The 21,098-nt window shown below is 40.8% G+C and overlaps 1 protein-coding gene across 3 annotated transcripts in view; it reads left to right on the plus strand.

The window, feature by feature from the left end:
• The window catches only part of KNTC1 (kinetochore associated 1), a 75,607-nt gene extending 55,754 nt beyond the window's left edge, over window positions 1-19,853 (plus strand). For all 3 annotated transcript variants that reach the window (XM_073881233.1, XM_025889645.2, XM_073881234.1), the window contains exons 45-64: window positions 23-112; window positions 985-1,156; window positions 1,240-1,298; window positions 1,442-1,658; window positions 2,570-2,643; window positions 2,916-3,126; window positions 3,258-3,367; window positions 5,968-6,014; window positions 7,849-7,927; window positions 9,118-9,236; window positions 9,755-9,890; window positions 10,542-10,637; window positions 10,998-11,054; window positions 13,714-13,768; window positions 13,857-13,920; window positions 14,447-14,576; window positions 16,092-16,181; window positions 16,638-16,783; window positions 17,566-17,656; window positions 19,624-19,853. In XM_073881233.1, coding sequence (XP_073737334.1) covers window positions 23-112; window positions 985-1,156; window positions 1,240-1,298; window positions 1,442-1,658; window positions 2,570-2,643; window positions 2,916-3,126; window positions 3,258-3,367; window positions 5,968-6,014; window positions 7,849-7,927; window positions 9,118-9,236; window positions 9,755-9,890; window positions 10,542-10,637; window positions 10,998-11,054; window positions 13,714-13,768; window positions 13,857-13,920; window positions 14,447-14,576; window positions 16,092-16,181; window positions 16,638-16,783; window positions 17,566-17,656; window positions 19,624-19,644 — 2,064 coding nt within the window. In that variant the 3' untranslated portion in view covers window positions 19,645-19,853. The remainder of the gene's footprint in view (window positions 1-22; window positions 113-984; window positions 1,157-1,239; window positions 1,299-1,441; window positions 1,659-2,569; window positions 2,644-2,915; window positions 3,127-3,257; window positions 3,368-5,967; window positions 6,015-7,848; window positions 7,928-9,117; window positions 9,237-9,754; window positions 9,891-10,541; window positions 10,638-10,997; window positions 11,055-13,713; window positions 13,769-13,856; window positions 13,921-14,446; window positions 14,577-16,091; window positions 16,182-16,637; window positions 16,784-17,565; window positions 17,657-19,623) is intronic.
• The last annotated feature ends 1,245 nt before the right edge of the window (window positions 19,854-21,098 follow it).

The raw sequence follows: 21,098 nt of genomic DNA on the forward strand, positions 1-21,098 counted from the left end.
ATATATTTTTACTTTTATACAGTTGGATCCCTATGATTATGAAATGATTGAAGTCATCCTAAAAGTTATAGAAAGAGCCGATGAAAGGATAACCAACATTAATATTAATCAGGTATAACTAATATATTATACATTTAAAAATTATCTTTATGCTTCTTTTTGGATCATTTACAGAATTGCAGTCACATAGTATCTTTCTGGACTATCCTTTATGCTTCCTATTTTATTCCTGTCCTCTTCTTTGAAAGGGATACAGAAGTAAAAAGACTTCTCATGCTCTCTGAATTTTATTACTTATCTTAATCCCGTTCTTGCTTTACTAAAGCAATTTAAATTTGTCCAAGAGCATGAAGTCACTAAAGTACTGATTTGGAAGAATTAAAGCAAAATTTTTGTGATTCAGAAGAAGGGGGAAAAAAATAGCATGTGAGACCCAGAGTTAGATTCCACTTTCTATATTAGTAGGTAGGACTGACTCAATTCTAGTGCTTTCAGTAACTTTTTAGTCTTTTCTAAATTTTGGTCATAGTAGCTTTTATCTCTTTTTAAATTGGAGTTTTAAAAATTAAAAGACAATGGGTTGATTCAAAAGGTTTTACAAGCCCCAAAAATATCAGATATAAGCTCAAGAAATATAAGGGATATAGAGGATTAATTTTAGATCTACTGCCTATGTATTTAAAATGAAATAGGGTATTTTTGAGATATCTCAGACTGTTCAAACAGGACATGAGGAACTGTTAAACTCATAAACATCCCACCAACAACAGGGTTCCATTAGTTTCTCCACACATAATTTCTTTAATCATTGTATAAATTATGGTTTTGGTTTAGAAGAATAACTTTAGAGGTGAAACTACAAAAGCTTTTTGTGTATCTTTATGAAAACAAGACCTTTTCGGGAATGGAAATCCATGATGCTATCAAGTTAGACAATTCAGAAACAGGATTGGTTTAATCTCACAGGAAATTTTTTTTTTTTAGGCCTTGAGTCTTCTGAAACATTTGAAATCATACAGAAGAATATCTCCTCCAGTGGACCTAGAATATCAGTATATGTTGGAGCATGTGATAAGTTTGCCATCAGCTGCCCAAACTAGACTGCCTTTTCACCTAATATTCTTTGGCACAGCACAGAACTTCTGGAAAATTCTCTGTATGTTCCTTAACTTTTGAATATTACTGAATAGCCAATTTTTTTTTCTTAAGCAAATCATATTCTTCTTGTTTCCTTTTTAGCTACAGAACTCAGTGAAGAATCTTTCCCAACACTGCTCTTAATTTCTAAATTAATGAAGGTAATGGGTTGAGACTTTATAAGACATATCTTTATACCCTCTAGTTAGCTTAGACCCTGTGTAGGGTTTTGTGCTGCTTTCAGGTAAACCCTTAAAGGTGCGCATATAAATCAGCCTTAACTTTTCTTGTCCTCTCTTTGAAGTTCTCTTTGGACACTCTCTATGTGTCTACAGCCAAGCATGTTTTTGAAAAAAAACTGAAGCCGAAGCTCCTGAAGTTAACACAAGCTAAATCCTCAATGCTGATTAACAAGGAAATAACTAAGATCACTCAAACCATTGAATCCTACTTACTGTCTATAGTTAACCCAGAGTGGGCTGTGGCTATTGGAATCAGTCTTGCCCAGGATATCCCAGAAGGTATGGATTCTTCCTCTAAATGGGCTCAAAATGGTTGGCTTGTTGTTTTGAACTTGCAGTTAAAAAAAAAAATGGACTCTCTGGCTTTAAGGAGAGGCATTTAAAACTATCGATGGTAGTTAAAAATGTTATGTGTGCCCTCTGTCTTCACTTGGTGCATTGCTGACATTGTTAAAATTTGCTGAATGTTGAAAAGGCTCCGGTGAAGTCAGCAAGGCTCCCTGTAGCTTATCAGGGTGCAGGGATGTGGGTGCTCTCCACCTTGTCGGTAGGGATAGAAATTGATGCTTCCTAGTATCCACTCATACTTCTAGTAATGAATCATTACGTGTTCTTACATAACCAAACAAGCACACAAACACAGGCACACACTGCCATGTTTTTAGTTGTAACAGAAATTGAAAATAACTATTTTTTTTAAATGTTCATTTGTCAGGAACTTGTTTAAAAAAATAGAGCATAGGGGCGCCTGGGTGGCTCAGTCGTTAAGCATCTGCCTTCAGCTCAGGTCGTGATCCCAGGATCCTGGAATCAAGCCCTGCATCAGGCTCCCTGCTCCGCGGGAAGCCTGCTTCTCCCTCTCCCACTCCCCCTTGCTTGTGTTCCCTCTCTTGCTGTGTCTCTCTCTGTCAAATAAATAAATAAAATCTTTTTAAAAAAAATAGAGCATATTCATAGAATGGAATACTATGTAGTTGACTTGGAAAGATAGCCAAGGAATCTGTATAGTGAGAACAGTGAACTGTATGTACTACATGTATGATCTTACTCCATTTGGGTTAAAATGTGTGTGTCCTTCTGTCCTGTTTAAATTATTTTTTTTACTCTGAGTATGTATTCTCATTTTAAAAAAATAACCTTTTTAATTTGTCTTGATTAAAATTTGCTTATAAATCTCTTTGTCTTTTCAGGTTCCTTCAAGATGTCCAGCTTGAAATTCTGCCTGTATCTAGCTGAGAGATGGCTGCAGAACATCCCATCTCAGGTGTGTCTGAACTGCTTGGTGGAAGGCTCCTTCCTCTCTCTTTTCACTTAACTCGTGCTCCCCTGGTGAACCTTCTCATCCTGCTCCGGGGATGGGCATCTTGGAGGGTTGGATGCCTAAAATGGAGAAAGAAGATTAGGGTTTGTGTAGCTCTGTAAGGACGTAACTAAGGCAGGGAGGGACCTTGATTGATAAAGATGAATTCTTGGCCTCACCTGAGGTTTAGAGATTAATATTTTCCTTTTGCTTGTGATTTTTTTTTTTTTTTAAAGGATGAAACACGTGAAAAAGCAGAGGCTTTGTTGAAGAAGCTTCATATCCAGTATCGGCGGTCAGGCACTGAAGCCGTGCTCATAGCCCACAAGCTGAACTTGGCAGAGTATCTGAGAGTCATAGGAAAACCCGCACATCTCCTTGTCAGTCTGTACGAACACCCGAGCATCAGTCAACGAATTCAGAACTCGTCCAGCAAAGACTATCCAGGTGAGGCCAAGACGCCACACATCTTTCTGCTCAAGGAGAACTATCAATTTGATTCCCAGTTATCTTGCATTGAAAGCTTGGGGTTTTCTTTTCTTTTCTTTTCTTTTAATTCTTTATCTTGAATATCTTAGATATTCACACAGCTGCCAAAGAAATTGCTGAAGTTAATGAAATTAATTTGGAGAAGGTCTGGGACATGTTGTTGGAGAAGTGGCTATGCCCGCCCACAAAGCCTGGGGAGGTGAGTCCATTCTCCCGGAGGATCTGTTGTTCTGTCTGTTGTCCCGCACTGACAGAACCTTCTAACGAGGGGCTCAGACTCTTAGAACAAGGAACGTTGGCTCCTTTTAATACCTTCTGTTATCTGATGAGTTTTAATGAGGTTGTTTCCTTTTTCTTTTCATTTAAATATTGTTTTGCAACTATTTTACCTTTTGGTGATTCTAGATTAACTCTTGTATAAAAGAGTGGCCTGTTCTTAGGGTCATGTGATTTAACTTTTTAGTGGAAATCATTTTTTTAATTTTTTTTATTTTTTTAAAAGGGACATTGCATTGTTTTTGTTTTTTAAGATTTTATTTATTTATTTGACAGGGAGAGACACAGCGAGAGAGGGAACACAAGCAGGGGGAGTGGGAGAGGGAGAACAGGCTTCCCGCGGAGCAGGGAGTCCTATGCGGGGCTCGATCCCAGGGCCCTGGGATCACGACCTGAGCCGAAAGCAGACGCTCAACGACTGAGCCACTCAGGCGCCCCTAGCTGAAATCATTTTAAATATACGGAAAAGTTGCAATAGTTGAAAAGAATTCCTGTACATCCTTCACCCAGTTCCATCAGTGTTTAACATTCTGCCATATTTGTTTCACCCTATAATATATATATATATTTATAATATTTTTCTGGGCTGTCTGAGAATGAATTGCCTATGCATGCCCCTTTACCCCTTAACAAGTTTGTATTTCCTGAGAACAAGGCTTTTCTCCTACTTAACCACACTATCATTATCAAAATTAGATAATTGAAAATTGATACATTATTGATATACCACAAACATAGGCTCAAATCTATGATCCATGTTACAATATAATGAATTGTCCCAATAAGGGTCTTTAATAGCAATTTCCCCTCCCCACTCCTTCGCTGGGACCAGGATGTAGTCTAGGACGATGCATTGCATGTATTTGTTGTGTCTCTAGTCTCTTTTAATCTAAAACAGCTCCATGGCTTTTCCTTGTCTTTTATGACACTGATATTTTTGAAGAGTACAGACCAGTTATTTTATAAGCTGCCTCTCAGTTTGTGTTCGTCTGATATTTCCTCATGATAAGATTCAAATGATGCAGTTTGGGCTAGAATCCTGCCTAAGTGATGTCGTGTCCTTCTCAGGGTATGACATATGGAGGCCTCTATCTATTTGCCCTAATAGGTGATGTGAATTTAAATAACTTGGTTACGATGTTGTCAGTGTCCCTATTAACATAGTTATACTGTATTTCTTTTTGTAACTATTAGGGGAGACAATTTAATAACCTGCTCCTCTTCAAACTCCTTTCTCCACCACACATATAACCCGATTTAGCATCTACTGATGATTCTTACTCCAGTCTGTTTTGACTGTGATGGGATATTGATATTTTTAAAGGGCGCCAGCCAGTTGGTTTGCAAAATGTCTCGGTCTCACGATGTTTCTCATGATTAGATTCAGGTTGTGTCTTTTTGGTAAGAACACCGTATAGGTGACGTGTTCTTTTTAGTGTATCACATCAGTAGGCACATAGTGTCAGTTTCTTAGAAATAGTGTCATTAACATCTAAATTTATGCTGGGATTCGGCATTCCAAATGCAGAATTTTCTGTACTGCTTCTACATTTTCAGGCAGAATTCAGCCAGAGAGACTTCCTCTATCCAACTAGGCAGATATGCTTGAAAAAAATCTATTTATAAACAAATACCATAACTGGAAAGACATTAGATTTTTAATTAGTTTTTTTTTTTTTAAAGAGGGAGAAAGCCTTTCTTTTTTTTTTTTTTTTAAAGATTTTATTTATTCATCTGAGAGAGAGAGAATGAGAGATAGAGAGCACGAGAGGGAAGAGGGTCAGAGGGAGAAGCAGACTCCCTGCTGAGCAAGGAGCCCGATGTGGGACTCGATCCCGGGACTCCAGGATCATGACCTGAGCCGAAGGCAGTCGCTTAACCAACTGAGCCACCCAGGCGCCCTTAATTAGTTTTTATATCCCTTGGTATTCATTGTAACAAGTATTTCTTTGTTTATGAAGTGTTTATGAAGAGCAAGGCCTGTGCTTTATTGGACACGGTGAGAAGCATAGCTGGGCCACATAGCTAGGCCACATAGAATCTGGTTGACTCAGAAACCGGCATGTTTTAACTTTTACGTAAATTTGGAGAACTGAACGACAGCATCTCGAGGCCAGGAACTGTGTCTGTACCTAGCACCTTGCACATGGCTTTGTAAGTCCCAGGATATACCGAATTACTGAACGACTCTTTAAAATCCATGGAGTCCTTTCCTTTTAAAAGTTATCCAATGACTGTGAGCACCAGGAGGACAGGAACATTTGTTTTGTTCACTCAGGCCACCTTGTGCCTGGAATTGTGTCTGGCACATAGAACGTGCTCAGTAAACATTTACTGACTGAATAAATGTGAGGAAACCCCTTTTTAAAGGAAAAATCTTTTCATAAAGTGATGGGTTTTACTCTGATTTCTTCTATGTAAACATAATTCTGTATATTGGGTTTTTCGTCTGATTATATTAGCTTATATAGTCAGCAAACTTTCAGTAGTTTTTTTATTTTTTATTTTTTCACTTTTTCAAAGAAACCGTCAGAATTATTTGAACTTCAAGAAGATGAAGCACTACGAAGGTACTCTTTCTTTACTTACATGTGCCTTTATCTTATTGCCCAGTAAGAATCTTACAATAAATCTGTCAGAGGTTGGTTTTGAAAAGACTTTGTTCATGTAACTTGGGTCAGAGTCTCTGAGAGGAATCATTCCGTTGATATATGGCCATGAGTATGTACAACTGTCTCCAGTGGAATAAATAAGAAACAACCAAGATCCAGAATTTCTGAACCCTCAGTGAGTCCCTCCTAATGTTGAGGGTTCCTAGAATAGCTTTAGCAAAGAAAGCACCTCAAGCAAAGGAGAACTCTCTTTATTTGCTAGGACTCTGGCCCCAGACCCCTATGTATTCTCTCACCCTGGTAAGCTGGGCTGGTTCCCGTATGGGCCACCAGGACTCCTTTCCCCTTCCAACCTAAGACAGACCTAGGAAGGCACATTGGTTTCATCTAATGTGCTAAATGTGATTGGTCATGGCTTGCCAACTGTATCTGGGCCCAGATCAAAAAAGATGTGGTAATCCATTAATGATGCTCGGCACAGGCATGGGAGAGGGAGTGGTGACAGGCACGGCAGCTTTTTGCCATTCCTGCTCTAGACCAAAAGTGGGTCAAGTAACTTGTGAAGCCCTGCATCAGCCTTGGAGATCTGATAGAGAACGGCAAACCCAAGAGAAGAATTTCCCCTGGTTTGGCCAGGGCTGGCTTACCACCCCCTCCAGTCACCCCTTTCCTGTGGACCCCACCTTGTCCTTGCTTAGTCGTTCAGACACAGGGGCACCTTTGTCTAAGCAAGAGGTAGATTCATCCTGCAACGTCCAACTGAATCAGTCACAATGGAAAGTCTTAGAGGGAAACAATTCAAAGAGAGAGAAGAAAAAATGAAGATCCTAAGGAGATCTCAAAGGGATACTTCATGCCAATTTTGTAACTTCCTGCCTTTTCCCACCGAAAGTTCCATCCTCTCCCTCCCTTGTACCCTGCCCACCATGTCCATCTTACTCTTCTCTGGAGGGGGCCAGTCAGGCCTGAGTCTAGAGGTTGAACACTTAACAGGTCCTGTGAATTAACACAGAATTTTCCATGTGTCCAATGTACTTTGTAGCTGTAGTTTGCATTAATTTCTTAAATAGAGGGGCACCTGGGTGGCTCAGTCGTTAAGCGGTCAGGTCGTGGTCCCAGGGTCCTGGAATCGAGCCCCGCATCCGGCTCCCTGCTCTGCGGGAAGCCTGCTTTTCCCTCTCTCACTCCCCCTGCTTGTGTTCCCTCTCTCGCTGTGTCTCTCTCTGTCAAATAAATAAATAAAATCGTAAAAAAAAAAAAAATTCTTAAATAGAATTTATTTTTTTTAAAGATTTTATTTATTTGACAGCGAGAGAGAGAACACAAGCAGGGGGAGCAGCAGAGGGAGAAGGAGAAGCAGACTCCTTGCTGAGCAGGGAGCCCAATGCGGAGCTCGATCCCAGGACCCTGGGATCATGACCTGAGCCTAAGGCAGACGCTTAACGACTGAGCCACGCAGGCGCCCCTTAAATAGAATTTAAATTGTCAGAGACTGACTAGCTGATAGATGAGAAGACTGAGGCCTAGCATTTATTATTACACTTGACCTTAGCCAAAAGGCCAAGAGACGATTAGCATTTATTATTTTTATTATCTTTAGCTATGATTAGAACTCAAGAAAAGATTAAGCATCCGTTAAAGGGAAAAGCAAAAATGCCTTTGACCCATAACCCTTCAGGCCCATGTTTGGGATGCCTAGTGACTTTTTCTAAGGACTGTAAAACAGGTCTGTTGTTTGGGTAATCTGTCACTAAATTAAAATCTAAATGTAATTTAAAATATTTTTTCCCAGAGTCCTATATCTCCTTCAGTCTCGTCCAATTGATTACAGTTCAAGAATGCTGTTCGTGTTTGCAACATCAGCTACAACTGTAAGCCCTGGACACGGAGTCAGAACTCATCTTTGCATCTCAGCTTAGCATTTTTTTCCTGCATATTTTACCATGCTTGATATCATTAACAGATGATTAAGATAATGTTCACTTATTCAAAGTAGTGCATATCTTACTTCATAATCAGAATTGTAGTATCTGCAAGCCCCATTTAGTGCTGGCTTCCATAACATCCTGTTTGGCAAACTGAACCTATGACAGTTCCCACGGTTATCTGTATTCATAGTTATTAACTCCTTGGTTAGGCAACATTCCTACTACCAGGGGCCCTTCAGGACGGGCTGCACCCTCTAGTCATGCTCCCTCCCTCCCCACTAAACTTTAGCTACACTAAACTTTCCCTTTTCCCTAAAGGCAACATCACCTCTTTGGCCTTCAGGCTTTTGCCTGTGGAACTATTCTGAGGCAGTTGAACAGAGGGAGAGAAAGGGTGTAGAGCCAGGAGGCAAATGGGTCTTGGCTAGAAGGAGAAAAGAGGGGAATTCTCAGATGCTGATTATATGTCCTCGACAGCAAGAGGGGGAGAACATCCCTTTTATCTCCTTGCATATTAGTTTATCTGTTAGTCGTTGCTTCAGATAAAAATGGCGTTCCGTGAAAAGTGCCCAGTTCAGCTCACAGCTCATTCACATACGTGCTTTTCCCTGAAAAACCATCTGTCTGCAGTATGCTCTACATGTGCTTCCCGTTTGGTCACCCAGAACATTGACGAATACATTTTAATTAATGAATATGTATTCAGGTGTGCACTCGTTAATGTATTCAAGAGTTGAGGTTTCATAAAATAATTTTTACTGTTCCACCAAGAACCTTGGTAAGTGGAAGTCACCTTTGCTCGGCAGTGAAGAACGCCCTGGCAGCCCAGCGGCTAGCTGTCCTACCCTGACTGGCCCCAGCAGTTTTACCCACCGGGGCAAGTATCAATGCAGTGTCAAGGCAAAGAACGTCTAGTATCATTGTGAAGGAACTTTGACCCTTTCCCACTTGAAAGAGTCTGAGGGAGGCTTGCCAGGGGTCCATGAACCACACTTTGAGAACCACTGGTTCCCTAAGGGCAGAGATTGACTTTAATGTTAAAAAAAAAAATGAGGTTTATGTTACCTAAGCTGAAACTCATGTACGCAGCCACAGCTTGCGTGCGTCTCTGCAGATCTGCTTTGGTTTTACAGACCCTGGGTGTGCGCCAGTTAACTTTTGCCCACAGAGCACGAGCTCTTCAGTGTCTTCTGTATTTGGCTGACAAAGAAACTATAGAATCTCTCTTCAAAAAACCCATAGAAGAAGTGAAGTAAGTAGAATTTTTTTAAATTGTGTTATGAAATGGGAAACATGGGGCTCCTGGCTGGCTCAGTCAGTAGAGCATGTGACTCTTGATCTTGGGGTCATGCGTTCAAGCCCCAAGTTGGGTGTAGAGCTTACTTTAAAAAAAAAAAAAAAGAAAAGAAATGGGAAACAGGTTGGTTCTTTGGAAGTGTACATTAAGCCCCTTAGTTTGTAAGAGTGCGTTAGAATAGCCGAGTAAACCTAGTTCTGCTGCCTTGAATGTCCTTGCCATTTTGGCAAAGGGGACATAGGCCTCTGAGAATATCTTGTTTCCCTAGTTTTTTGAGGCATTTAGGAACTGAGTGTTTTCTTGATCTTGTTCACATTGATTTCTTTCTACTATAATATTCAGTGAATATATTTAGAAGCCTACAAAATAGACATTTAAAAACAAAGAGGCCTAATATTGCCCTATGGTGGCTTTTATCTTAAATGTAAATGTGGTCTATAAGAATGAGTCCCATCAATGCCTCTGTTTTCCAGATCTTACTTGAAATGTATAACTTTTCTGGCGTCATTTGAGACTTTGAATATCCCCATCACATATGAATTATTTTGCAACAGTCCTAAAGAAGGAATGATTAAGGGTCTATGGAAAAACCACAGCCATGAATCCATGGTATGTACTTGGAGCTGTCTGAGGGTGGGTCCGCCATCTTCTCTGATGCACCATACTCACCTAAATGCCTGAAACCAGAGACACTCTTCATTCCTGAACAAGCCTACTGCTCTGAGACCATTTCTACTTCCCTATCCTGCCAGGTGACACGCAACTTGGAGGGTTCCCTTACGTCTGTCCTTTAAAGCCTAGGGCTTGATCCCCACCAACAAAAGGACACTTCTGTAGTCCCTTCCCAGGGCCTGTGTGTCCTCATCCAGATGGGGAGGAGAGACTGTCTCTATGCCAGAAGGGGTGTTGCTCCTCTTCTCGTTGCCTGTGGGAATTCAGTCTCTGAGGCAGTTGGAGCCTAGGGCGAGAAGGTTACGGGGCCAACAGGCAAACTGCTCTTGGGTAGAAAGAAGGCAGCAGGGAAAGTCCAAGATGCCGTTTGAATCCATGACAGCAAGAAAGAAAAAGAATAATCTTAAGTCTCTTTTTTTCTTTCATTAGAGAGATAGGGGGCCTTCACTGAAATTAGGCAATAGACACACCTAGATTATAAGCATATTTTGTGTGTAGCTGTCCTACCTTTTCCACAGGTGGTTTGATTCCCTGGTATCTTGAAGCAGTATGATTATTATTATTTTTTAAATTTATTTTCTGCTTCAGGCAGTCAGATTGGTGACTGAACTTTGTTTAGAGTACAAAATCTATGACCTGCAACTTTGGAATGGACTCTTGCAAAAGCTTCTTGGCTTCAATATGGTAAGACCCCGTGCCCTGGACTGCAGTCTGTGTGAAAGCTTTTGCATAGCAACTCTTAAGCATTCTGCACGGATACTTGTGATTGAGCAGATGTACGCTGCAAACATTCACTGTCCTTGGGTTCGTGCCAAACTTAACTTGGTCTTGGGCTAGAGGAAGTGCTAACTCAAAAATGACATAAATTTCACTGGAAACAAATGGAAGCTTCCCTGACCTTTTCTGATATTTGTGATGTAGTAAGTGAACTTCCCTGGTCGTTCTCACGGTAGAAATTTTCTTTTGAAAATTTAAGAATCTGATATTTCATGTTGAAGTTTTCCATTTTGGTGATTTTCTGAACTGTATTTTTTTCCCCCCCAGATTCCTTATCTAAGGAAAGTTTTAACCGCCATCTCTAGTATCCATTCTTTATGGCAGGTATGTAGTTTCCTGAAGTAAATTTTATAGAATTTAATCCTTAGGGGCACCCGGATAGCTCAGTTAAGTGTTGACTCTTGATTTCAGCTCAGGTCTTGATCTCAGGGTCCTGGGATTGAGCCTCATGGCACACTCTGCACTCAGCAGGGAGTCTGCTTAAGATTCTCTCTCCCTCTGCCCCTCCCCCTACTCGTGTACACTGTACCCGTATGCTCGCTCTCTCTCTCAAATAAATAAATAAATCTTTAGCAACAACAACAACAAAAAGAATTTAATATTTATACTCAATGGCCCTGTGGCTGCCGGGTACATTAGGTAAAGTAACCAGCTCCTCAGATAGAACTGATGTCCCGTTAAAATGGCTCTGAGGGGGGCACCTGGGTGGCTCATTCGGTTAAATGTCTGCCTTCGGCTCAGGTCATGATCCCAGGGTCCTGGGATCGAGCCCCACATTGGGCTCCCTGCTCAGTGGGGAGCCTGCTTCTCCTTCTCCCTCTGCCTGCCGCTCCCCCTGCTTGTATGCTCTCTCTGTTTCTCTCTTTCTCTGTCAAATAAATAAAAACTTAAAAAAAAAAAAATGGTGCCAGGACCCAGAGTACTTGGCTCAGAGGTTGCCTCTTGGAGGACCTCGCCAGCCCCAGCCCTCCAGGCCTCCTGAGCCACACCGTCATGCAAGCTCTCCAAACCCTGGCTCTGCCGTAACACCTGTCACAGTGTAATTTGTTGTGTTACACATTCGACTGCCCCTCCTGGGCTTGGAAGATCTTTAAATCAGACACCATGTCTTATTTATCTTTTCTAAATTTCACAAGTTGTGTACCATATAATCATTATATAATGTGGAAATATTTCATCTATTCTTAGCTTAATACATTAGAAAAATATAGAAACATGCTGAGTAAACCATGAAAATTCTCCCTTACCATTTCCCATCAAAATTATCTCCCCAGAAGTAACTACTGTTTACACTGTGTTTTCTTCTAGAACTTTCCTATTACCATATGAGCACGTGCATGTGTGCGTCTGTACGTGTGTGGGTGTGTATACATTTTTGTACATATAAATGCAATGAATTCTAGATTTTTTATTGCCCCACATAACGTTGGTGCCTCAGAGACTGTTCCATACAGCACATAGAGACCTATTTTCTTTTGTTAATTGAGATATAATTCCCATGTAAAATGTACCCTTTTAAAGCGTACAGTTAAGGGGCACATGGCTGGCTCAGTGCATGGAGCTCGTGACTCTTGATCTTGGGGTCTGGAGTTCAAGCCCCACATTGGGTGTAAAGATTACTAAAAAAATAAAAGTTTCAAAAATACATCAACAAAATGTACATTTAAGTGGTTTTTAGTATATTCACCACGTGCAACCATCACCACTCTCTAATTCTATAACATTTTCTTCACCCCAAAAATATACCCCATATCCATTAGCAGTCAGTCCCTATTCCTCCCTCTTCCAGCCCCTGGAGTGTCTATGCTGGGCATGTTATGTCAGTGGAATCATGCAGTACATAGCCTTTTGTGCTCCCTTCACTCGGCATCATGTTTTCAAGGTTCATCTGTGTGGTAGCAGATGTCAGGCAGATGTCATACCTTTTTATTGCCAACTAAAGTTCACTGTATAAACACACCCAAGTTTTACTTATCCATTCATCAGTTGATGGATATTTGGGTTATTTCCCTTTTTGGGTTATTAAGAATAACACTGCACCGTGAACATTTGTGTACAAGTTTTTATGTGGGTGTATGTGGGGTTTTTTTTTCTTGTGAGCATATACTTAGGTGTGTGGGATTGTTGGATCTTATGAGACCTCTACATTTAATCTTTTTTGACATCTCATTGCTTTTAACTTTTATTCTCTGTAATAAGGAGTAAAATGTACCGTAAGTCACTTAACCCCTCCCCTATGAGTGGAAATTTATGTTGTTGCCTTATGCATTTTTTGAAATCTTTTCTCTTGGGGCACTTGGGTGGCTCAGTCGTTAAGTGTCTGCTTTCGGCTCAGGTCATGGTCCCAGGGTCCTGGGATCAAGCCCTGCATTAGGCTCCCTGCTCCGCGGGAAGCCTGCTTCTCCCTCTCCCACTCCCCCTGCTTGTGTTCCTTCTCTCGTTGTCTCTCTCTTTGTCAAATAAAATCTTTAAAAACAAACAAAAATGAAATCCTTTCTCTTGTCTGCTTGCCCCTTTCCTGTGGCTCTTACACAATGTCTGGCACACAACAGTATAAATTCTGTTTTCTGAGTTGGATTCTGATGCTTTTTTTCCCCCAAATGAAACAGTAATGTATCAGCCAAGGTTGTATAATATGATCCTGAACTATATGGTTATGAAGAAAATTATCCAAGGGCTCCCGGCTGGCTCAGTACAGCATGCAACTCTTGATCTCGGGGTCATGAGTTTGAGTGTAGAGTTTACTTTGAAAAAGAAAACTTAAGAAAGAGAGAAAGAAAGGAAGGGAGGGAGGAACGAAAAGAGGGAGGGAAGGAAAGAAAATTACCCTAAAATCTAACCATCTCAAACAGGAAGATACCAATTTATGATTTTGGTCTTAGCGTTCAGAACATAAGCTCTAAGCATATAGTTCCGTGATTGCAAAACCAAGAGAGTTCGTGATACCCCAGGCGTGAATCCCATAATGTGCTTATCTCCCCAGGTTCCCTACTTCAGCAAAGCTTGGCAGCGTGTGGTTCAGATACCCCTACTTTCAGGTATTTTTCTCTCCCCTGAAACACTGACAGTAGCATTTTATAGCTCTGTACCTGTGTGTGTGTGTACATTATTGTTGTTTATTTTCAGCATCTTGTCCTCTGAGCCCCAGTCAATTATCAGATTGTTGTGAGAGTCTCGTTGCTGTTCTAGAGTAAGTAAAATACTTGTTTTCCTACCCCAAAAAGGTCATATATATTGCTTATAAAATTCTTTTCTAATAAACCTGTCTTTCAAGTAATTCCTTCTTCTTGGGAAGTTAAGCACACCACTTGTTTTTAAGGTAAACTGTCTCATATTTTTACAATGTCTACTTTCACATGCAGTGCAGCTAGTAAATGGATAGTCAGTAAGTGTTCTCCATAATTAGTTTTAATGTATGTATAGAGTACTTTTACGACTACCCTAAATCACGCAGTGCTGTCTCGGAGGTTTTGAGTCTTCTGAGAATGTGTCTTTAGGCATGTGTGGGCTTTCAGACATAATCACAGCAGCAAGAAGTACTCTGTGTTCCAGTAGGTAGGTTATTTTATTACACGAAGAATGCCATGAAAGACTTGAGCTACTCATTACTAAGTGTATGTTATGCCCCAGCATTTTAATGCTTAAAGTCATTGAAAGCACAGTCAGGTAGCAAATTAAATTAATTAATATTAACAAATCCATGTGTTCTCTTGAAGATGTCCAGTTTCAGATGATCTCGACATGGTTGGAGTAGCCAGGCAGTATGTCCAGTTAGAGCTTCCGGCTTTTGCACTGGCCTGTCTAATGCTTATGCCCCACTCGGAAAAAAGACATCAGCAAATTAAGGTATCTTTGCAAATTATTCCTCTGGGGCTGCCAAAGCAGAAGGTCCCATACTGCATGTCCCCTGCAGAAGGGTTGCATTTTCTTTTTACCAGTCCTGCAAAGCATGAGTACATCAGTCTGAGTGGGGCAGGGGGTTTGTATACAGGTTTAGCAGGAGGTAAACCTGAAAGGTAGGTCAGGGTCTAACTGAGAGATGCCTTAAGAGGGATTTGGACCAGGGCGCCTGGGTGGCTCAGTCAGTTAAGCGTCTGCCTTCGGCTCAGGTCATGATCTCAGGGTCCTGGGATCGAGTCCCGCATCAGGCTCCCTGCTGAGTTGGGAGCCTGCTTCTCCCTCTCCCACTCCCCCTGCTTGTGTTCCCTCTCTCGCTGTCTCTCTCTCTCTCTCTCTGTCAAATAAATAAATAAATAAAATGTTTAAAAAAAAAAAAAGAGGGATTTGGACCTTGTTCTTTATCTGGTGGAGGTGGGGGAACACAGTTTTCCTGGAAGAGGAAAGTGAAATGGTCAGGCCCTGTTTCAGAAGGAACAGTCCACGGGCTTGATCGAGGAGAGAGGAGGCAGGAAGGGAATAGTGGGAAGCTATTGCACTTGACTGGACGTGGATCTCACTGGAGCCACACACAACAGCCTGTGGATGGGTGGGAGAGGCTTGTGGGCATTTGTCCCCGTATCAGGGTGGTGGCAGTGAGAGTGAACTGGATGGAGCAGCATGACTTAGTGATTGCATGTGGGAGTTAAGAGAGAGGGTTCTGTGTATGGTTGTCTGACAAAGGGAGCCAGGAGCATTTTGAGGACAGAACTTTTAAAAAAATAACTCATTCCCTTTACAATACAGAACAAAGAGAACAAAGCACTTGGGAATGTTTTGCGGGATTTCCCCAAAGGTAGATAAGCCAGTAGATAGAGATCTATATAAAAGAACACGCATATTTTTTTATCTGTCATTTGATCTATTCATTGCATTTTTTCACAGCCATCTGTGCTTGTCTTTGACTTTGGGTTTTGGTTTTTGTTTTTTTAAAGATTTTTTTTATTTATTTGAGAGAGAGAGAGAAAGAACATGAGATGGGGGGAGGGTCAGAGGGAGAAGCAGACTCCCCGCTGAGCAGGGAGCCCGATGTGGGACTCGATCCCGGGACTCCAGGATCGTGACCTGAGCCGAAGGCAGTTGCTTAACCAACTGAGCCACCCAGGCGCCCCTGGTTTTTTTTTTTTACTATTTATAAACTCATCCGTTGATGCTTTTCAAAATTTTATTATTTAAATAGATTCTTTTTGGCACTTAGAATGACAAAATGCTTGTTAAACAGCTCTTGCTGTTACAATAGGTATTTGTAAAATGTCTTCTTCCTTATTTCCATAATTTTTTGTTACATGATAGAGGTGGTTTTTTTCCTATAATAGAAATTCTTAAATATTCCAAATTTAAGAATGAAAATCTTTCAGATTTAACAGAAATTAGTAGTAATAGCACTTTTCCATTAATTGTGGTTTTGATTTTTTTTTCCTCTAGAATTTTCTGGGCTCGTGCAGTCCTCAGATCATTTTACAACAATTAGAAGAACATATGAATACTGGCCAGTTGGCAGGATTTTCACATCAAGTAAGAGGCAAATTTCATTTCCTTTTCGCTATGAAAAATTTGATCTTAGAGGGTAATAATTTTCCCCAAATCAAAATTAAGCTAAAAACTACTATCTGTTTGGCAATATGTAAAATTGTTTTGCTTTTATTAAAACTTTAGTAAATTTTTTAAAAGGCAGAGACCCCTCTCTCTTATATGCTACTGTACTCAGTGGAAAATTTATAGCCTTAAATGCTTGTTGTAAACAGGTACTCCTCATAAAAAGTTCCAAAGTGCTTAACAGCAATTACTTCTTACTGATTTAATCCATTACTAAAATGGGCCAAAACATCTCCCCTTCCCCACTTCATTAAAAAAGAGGCTTAGTCACAACACAATGCTAATTTAACTTGTGATTATAAGAAATTTTTGGGTATTGAATAAGGCCTTGGAATTTCACACATTTTTAATATAATGATACCTGTTATTCTATAGATTAGAAATCTAATTCTCAATAATATCATAAGTAAGAAGGAGTTTGGGATTTTGGCAAAGACAAAATACTTTCAAGTGTTGAAATTGCACATGATGAATACCAACAACATCACTGACCTGGTAAACTATCTGGCAAGTGAATTAAGGTAAGTTAATTAACAAACAAAAACACCTTACTGTAGAATTTTCTTAAAATTTACCTTTATTTTGGGGGTGCCTGGGTGGCTCAGTCGTTAACTGTCTGCCTTCGGCTTGGGTCGTGATCCCAGGGGCTCGATCCCAGGATCCTGGGACCATGACCTGAGCCGAAGGCAGATGCTTAATGACTGAGCCACCCAGGTGCCCCTCACAGTCCTGCTTTACAACCTGAGTTACAGCTTTATTCCTTAGACACTTGCTCAGAGAATTGGGGGCTTTTACGTAATATAATTTTTGCTAAGCTTGATTGTCTAATTTTCCTGCACCCACAAGTTTGGAAATCAGCTTCTTGGGTTAGGGTTGGGAATGAATTTGGAAAGTGAAAAGGAGAAGGGAGAAATGGCTGGTACTAAGGAAGGGCAGCCTGGTCAGGACAGAAGTCTTTCCTGGGCCATCCCCACATTTAGTCTAACTGTGGTGGCCACTTGGGATGCGTCCCTTTCTCATTACCATGCCATGCCTTTCCATGCCATGCATTTCCTTCTGCTTGTTTACTGCTTGTGATCCAACCAGAGCTACACATTCTCCTTTATAAACATTATTTTTTGAGATATAATCAATATATATATACATATAGGCTACACATATTTCAAGTATGCAGTTTGATAAATTTTGACATATATATCCCCCTGCAAAGCCATCACCACCACAGTCAAGATAGCGAACATATTTATCACCCCCCCCCCCCGAGAATTTCCTCATGATGCTCTTTTTCTTTTCAATTCCATAGTTTAGATGAAGCTTCAGTCTTTATAACTGAATATTCAAAGCACTGTGGGAAGCCTGTACCACCAGACACTGCTCCCTGTGAAATCCTGAAGGTAAAGCTGGCCCACTGTTACTTGGGTTCTAACCTGACACCATTTATATTTTTAGGGTCTTGACATTGAACCAACTTGTTCTGGTGTTGTGGAGATAAATGTATTTTTATGTGTAACTGTGTATATTTTTGTATTTTGCTTTTTGTGTAAGGGGGTCCTAGACCAGAAATCAAAGAGGCCATGATTCTGCTCTCTGGGCAGTGTGGCCTCGGGCCAGTCGCTGAGCCTATGCGGGGTTTAGTTTTTGGATCTGGACCACATGGTCTCTTGGGTGTTTTCCAGCATTACAATTCCTCATAAAGTCTTATTTTTCATATTGAAGCAAATGGAAAACTAAATTTCAAAAAGCATTGATTAGTGTTGTGCTTGGGCATTAATTGCTTTTAATTCTTCTCCTTTTTAATTACCAAAAACATATGTTCACTATAGAAAAAAAAATTTGAGGGACACCTGGGTGGCTCAGTCAGTTAAGCATCTGCCTTCAGCTCAGGTGTGATCCCAGGGTTCTGGGATTGAGTCCTGCATCGGGCTTCTTTCTTAGCAGGGAGTCTGCTTCTCCCTCTGCCTGCCATTCCCACTGCTTGTGCTCTCTTTCTCTGACAAATAAAAAGTCTTTAAAAAAAAAAAAATTCTGCAAGAGCCAAAAACAAAACAATCCCTAATCTCTTGAAATCTCACTACCCAGAAATAGGATCACTGTTAATAGGATTTAGTATGCATCCTTCCAAATGTTTTCAAGTGTAAAATATGCATATAAATTGTTCTTGCTCCTATCCTTAACTTAAATATAAGGTAAAATTTTTTACTTTTTTTTTTTTTTAAGATTATATTTTTTGGTGGGAGGGCACCTGGGTGGCACAGTCAGTTAAGCATCTGCCTTCGGCTCAGGTCATGATCCCAGGGTCCTGGGATTGAGCCCCACATCAGGCTTCCTGCTCAGTGGGGAGTCTGCTTCTCCCTCTCCCTCTGCTGCTCCCCCTGCTTGTGCTCTCTCGCTGTGTCTCTCTCTGACAAATAAATAAATAAAATCTTTATTAAAAAAAAATCCTATTTTTTTTATTTTATTTATTTGAAAAAAAAAATAGGGCACCTGGGTGGCTCAGTCATTGGGCATCTGCCTTCGGCTCGGGTCATGATCCCGGGGTCCTGGGGTCGAGCCCTGCATCGGGCTCCCTGCTCCCTGGGGAGCCTGTTTCTCCCTCTCCCTTGCCTCCCACTCTCTCTGCTTACGCGCTCTCTCTCTCTCTCTCTCAAATAAATAAATAAAACCTTTAAAAAAATTTTTTTATTTGTCACAGAGAGCAAGAGAGCATGAGGAGGGGGAGCAGCAGGCAGAGAGAGAAGCAGACTCCCCACCGAGCAAAGAGCCCAATGCAGGACTCGATCCCAGGACCCTGGGACCATGACCTGAGCCAAAGGCAGATGCCTAACCAACTGAGCCACCCAGGCGTCCCAATATTTCATTTTTTTTTTTTAAGTAATCTCTATGCTCAGCGTGGGGCTCAAACTCACAGCCCTGAGACCCAAGAGTCACATGCTCCACTAACTGAGCCAGCCAGGCACCCCTAAAATTTTTTACTTTGATCATGTTTTGGTAGTTTAGTAAACCTAATTAAATTATTGTGGGTTTTTTCTCCCCCCCTCCTTTGGTCCAGATCAAGCATGTTAAAATAAGCGTACGTTTTAACTTTAATTAATAACTTCCCTTGTTCACTTCCAGTCTGTTGTGTTCAATGGCATAAGATTACTTTTTTTTAAAAGGGAGATTATTGATTCAGGAGACAAATTTGTGGCCCTTAAAATGTATCTGTTTTTCTCTAGTCCTATTTATCTAAATGTCAAATAATTTTATATGTAGATGTTTAGCAATACAGTTAAGCCCTCAGTTTTATAGTTTATCAGACCGTTTTCTATTGAAAAAACTAAATGACACTAATAAAAATGCTTCTGTGTTTCTTCCCATTTAGATGTTCCTTAGTGGATCATAGTGGATCATCCAACCTTTTTTAAGAACAAAGGGAAGCTTGGAGTCTACTATTAACTAATCATATTTATTACAGTTTTAAAATTGTACAATTGATATATTATAACTTGTCAAATGTTAACCAGCAAGTAACAACTAAGGTGCTTCATAGCAGTATGATTATCCTATAAAGAACTCATGTCTTGAATTAATAAACCTTTTATTTACCAGTCACTTGTATAACTTATGGAGACTATTGATCTTTTGCACCCCATATGAAGGAAACTAAATGCAAAAAGTTTATCTTGCTCCCTCCACAAGATAAAAAACTACTTATATCCTGTATCTTCATATACAAATAAGAATAATGTCAATATTTTTAATGTAATTCTAGTAAATATGTATCTAAGTTTTGCAGCAGACCGTATCAGTGGCCAGCCTGAAAAATAGAAACCACTCTAGCTATTTCAGGCAGAGAAGGATTGGATGCCAGGAATTGGTTGCAAAGGTGTTAAAAGGACTGAAAAGCAACGGGGAGATGGGTGGAGAGGGGTTGGGCTAGAGAGGCAGAGGGGAAGGGGCTGTTAGCTGAGATCTGGAGGCTGCCGCCCCTGGGTTGGCTCCCCTCCCCGCCTTTGCAACACTGAGCTGGGGGAGCCACTGTCAGGCCACCACCAGAAGAGAAAAGAAGCAAGTCTTTGCTTTTTCCAACCTTCTAATTCTCGTGCCAATGCCAAGAATGACAGAACCAAACCGGAACCTGTTCGGCAGCGGGTCGCCGGCCGTCAGCGGCAGCAGTACGCAGGCTGGCCTGGGGGGGCAGTGTGGAGCTGAAAGCCCGCAGCCACCACCCCGCGCAGAAACCACCGCACCTCTTACTCCGTCTTTGTAGTCTTTTTCTAGACGGGTGTATAACTTGAATAAGTTGAATTTTATACATAGAATGAGCTTTCCTTTGTTTTTCCCGTTGACAAAAACATTATTTCTATACAGAAAACTCAGTGTAGCATTGTGATTAAAAACTTGGGTTTGGGGGTAAAACTAGTCTGGATTTGAATCCTGGCTCTTTCCCATACTAGCTGCCTAACGATCCTGGACAAGTTCTATAACTTCTCAAAGCCTTAGTTCCTGCATTTGTAAAACCTCCTAAGGAGATTTAAATGATCCTCCACTTGTTCTGTTCTGGACATTCAGACTACACCAATATTTTTCACAAAGCTTTTTCCTTATTTGGGATTACATCCTTAAGATGGATTCGCGGGAACAGATTGACCAGATGAAAGGAAATGAAGAACATCTTAAAAGCCCTAGATGCACCTTGCCAGACTCCCTATGTTCCAAAAGATCTCCACAAATGCCCGTTCTCACCAGCAAGAAGCATGTCTGCTTTACCTCTTCTCCCTAACATGGACCAGTCTGACATTTAAAAACCTTTTGCTAGTATGATAGGTGAAAATGGTATCTCACTATTTATGTCTG

The sequence above is a fragment of the Callorhinus ursinus genome, unplaced genomic scaffold (genome assembly GCF_003265705.2).
Source record: "Callorhinus ursinus isolate GAN/ISIS: 27379988/994484 unplaced genomic scaffold, GSC_fseal_2.0 scaffold41, whole genome shotgun sequence".
NCBI lineage: Eukaryota > Metazoa > Chordata > Mammalia > Carnivora > Otariidae > Callorhinus > Callorhinus ursinus.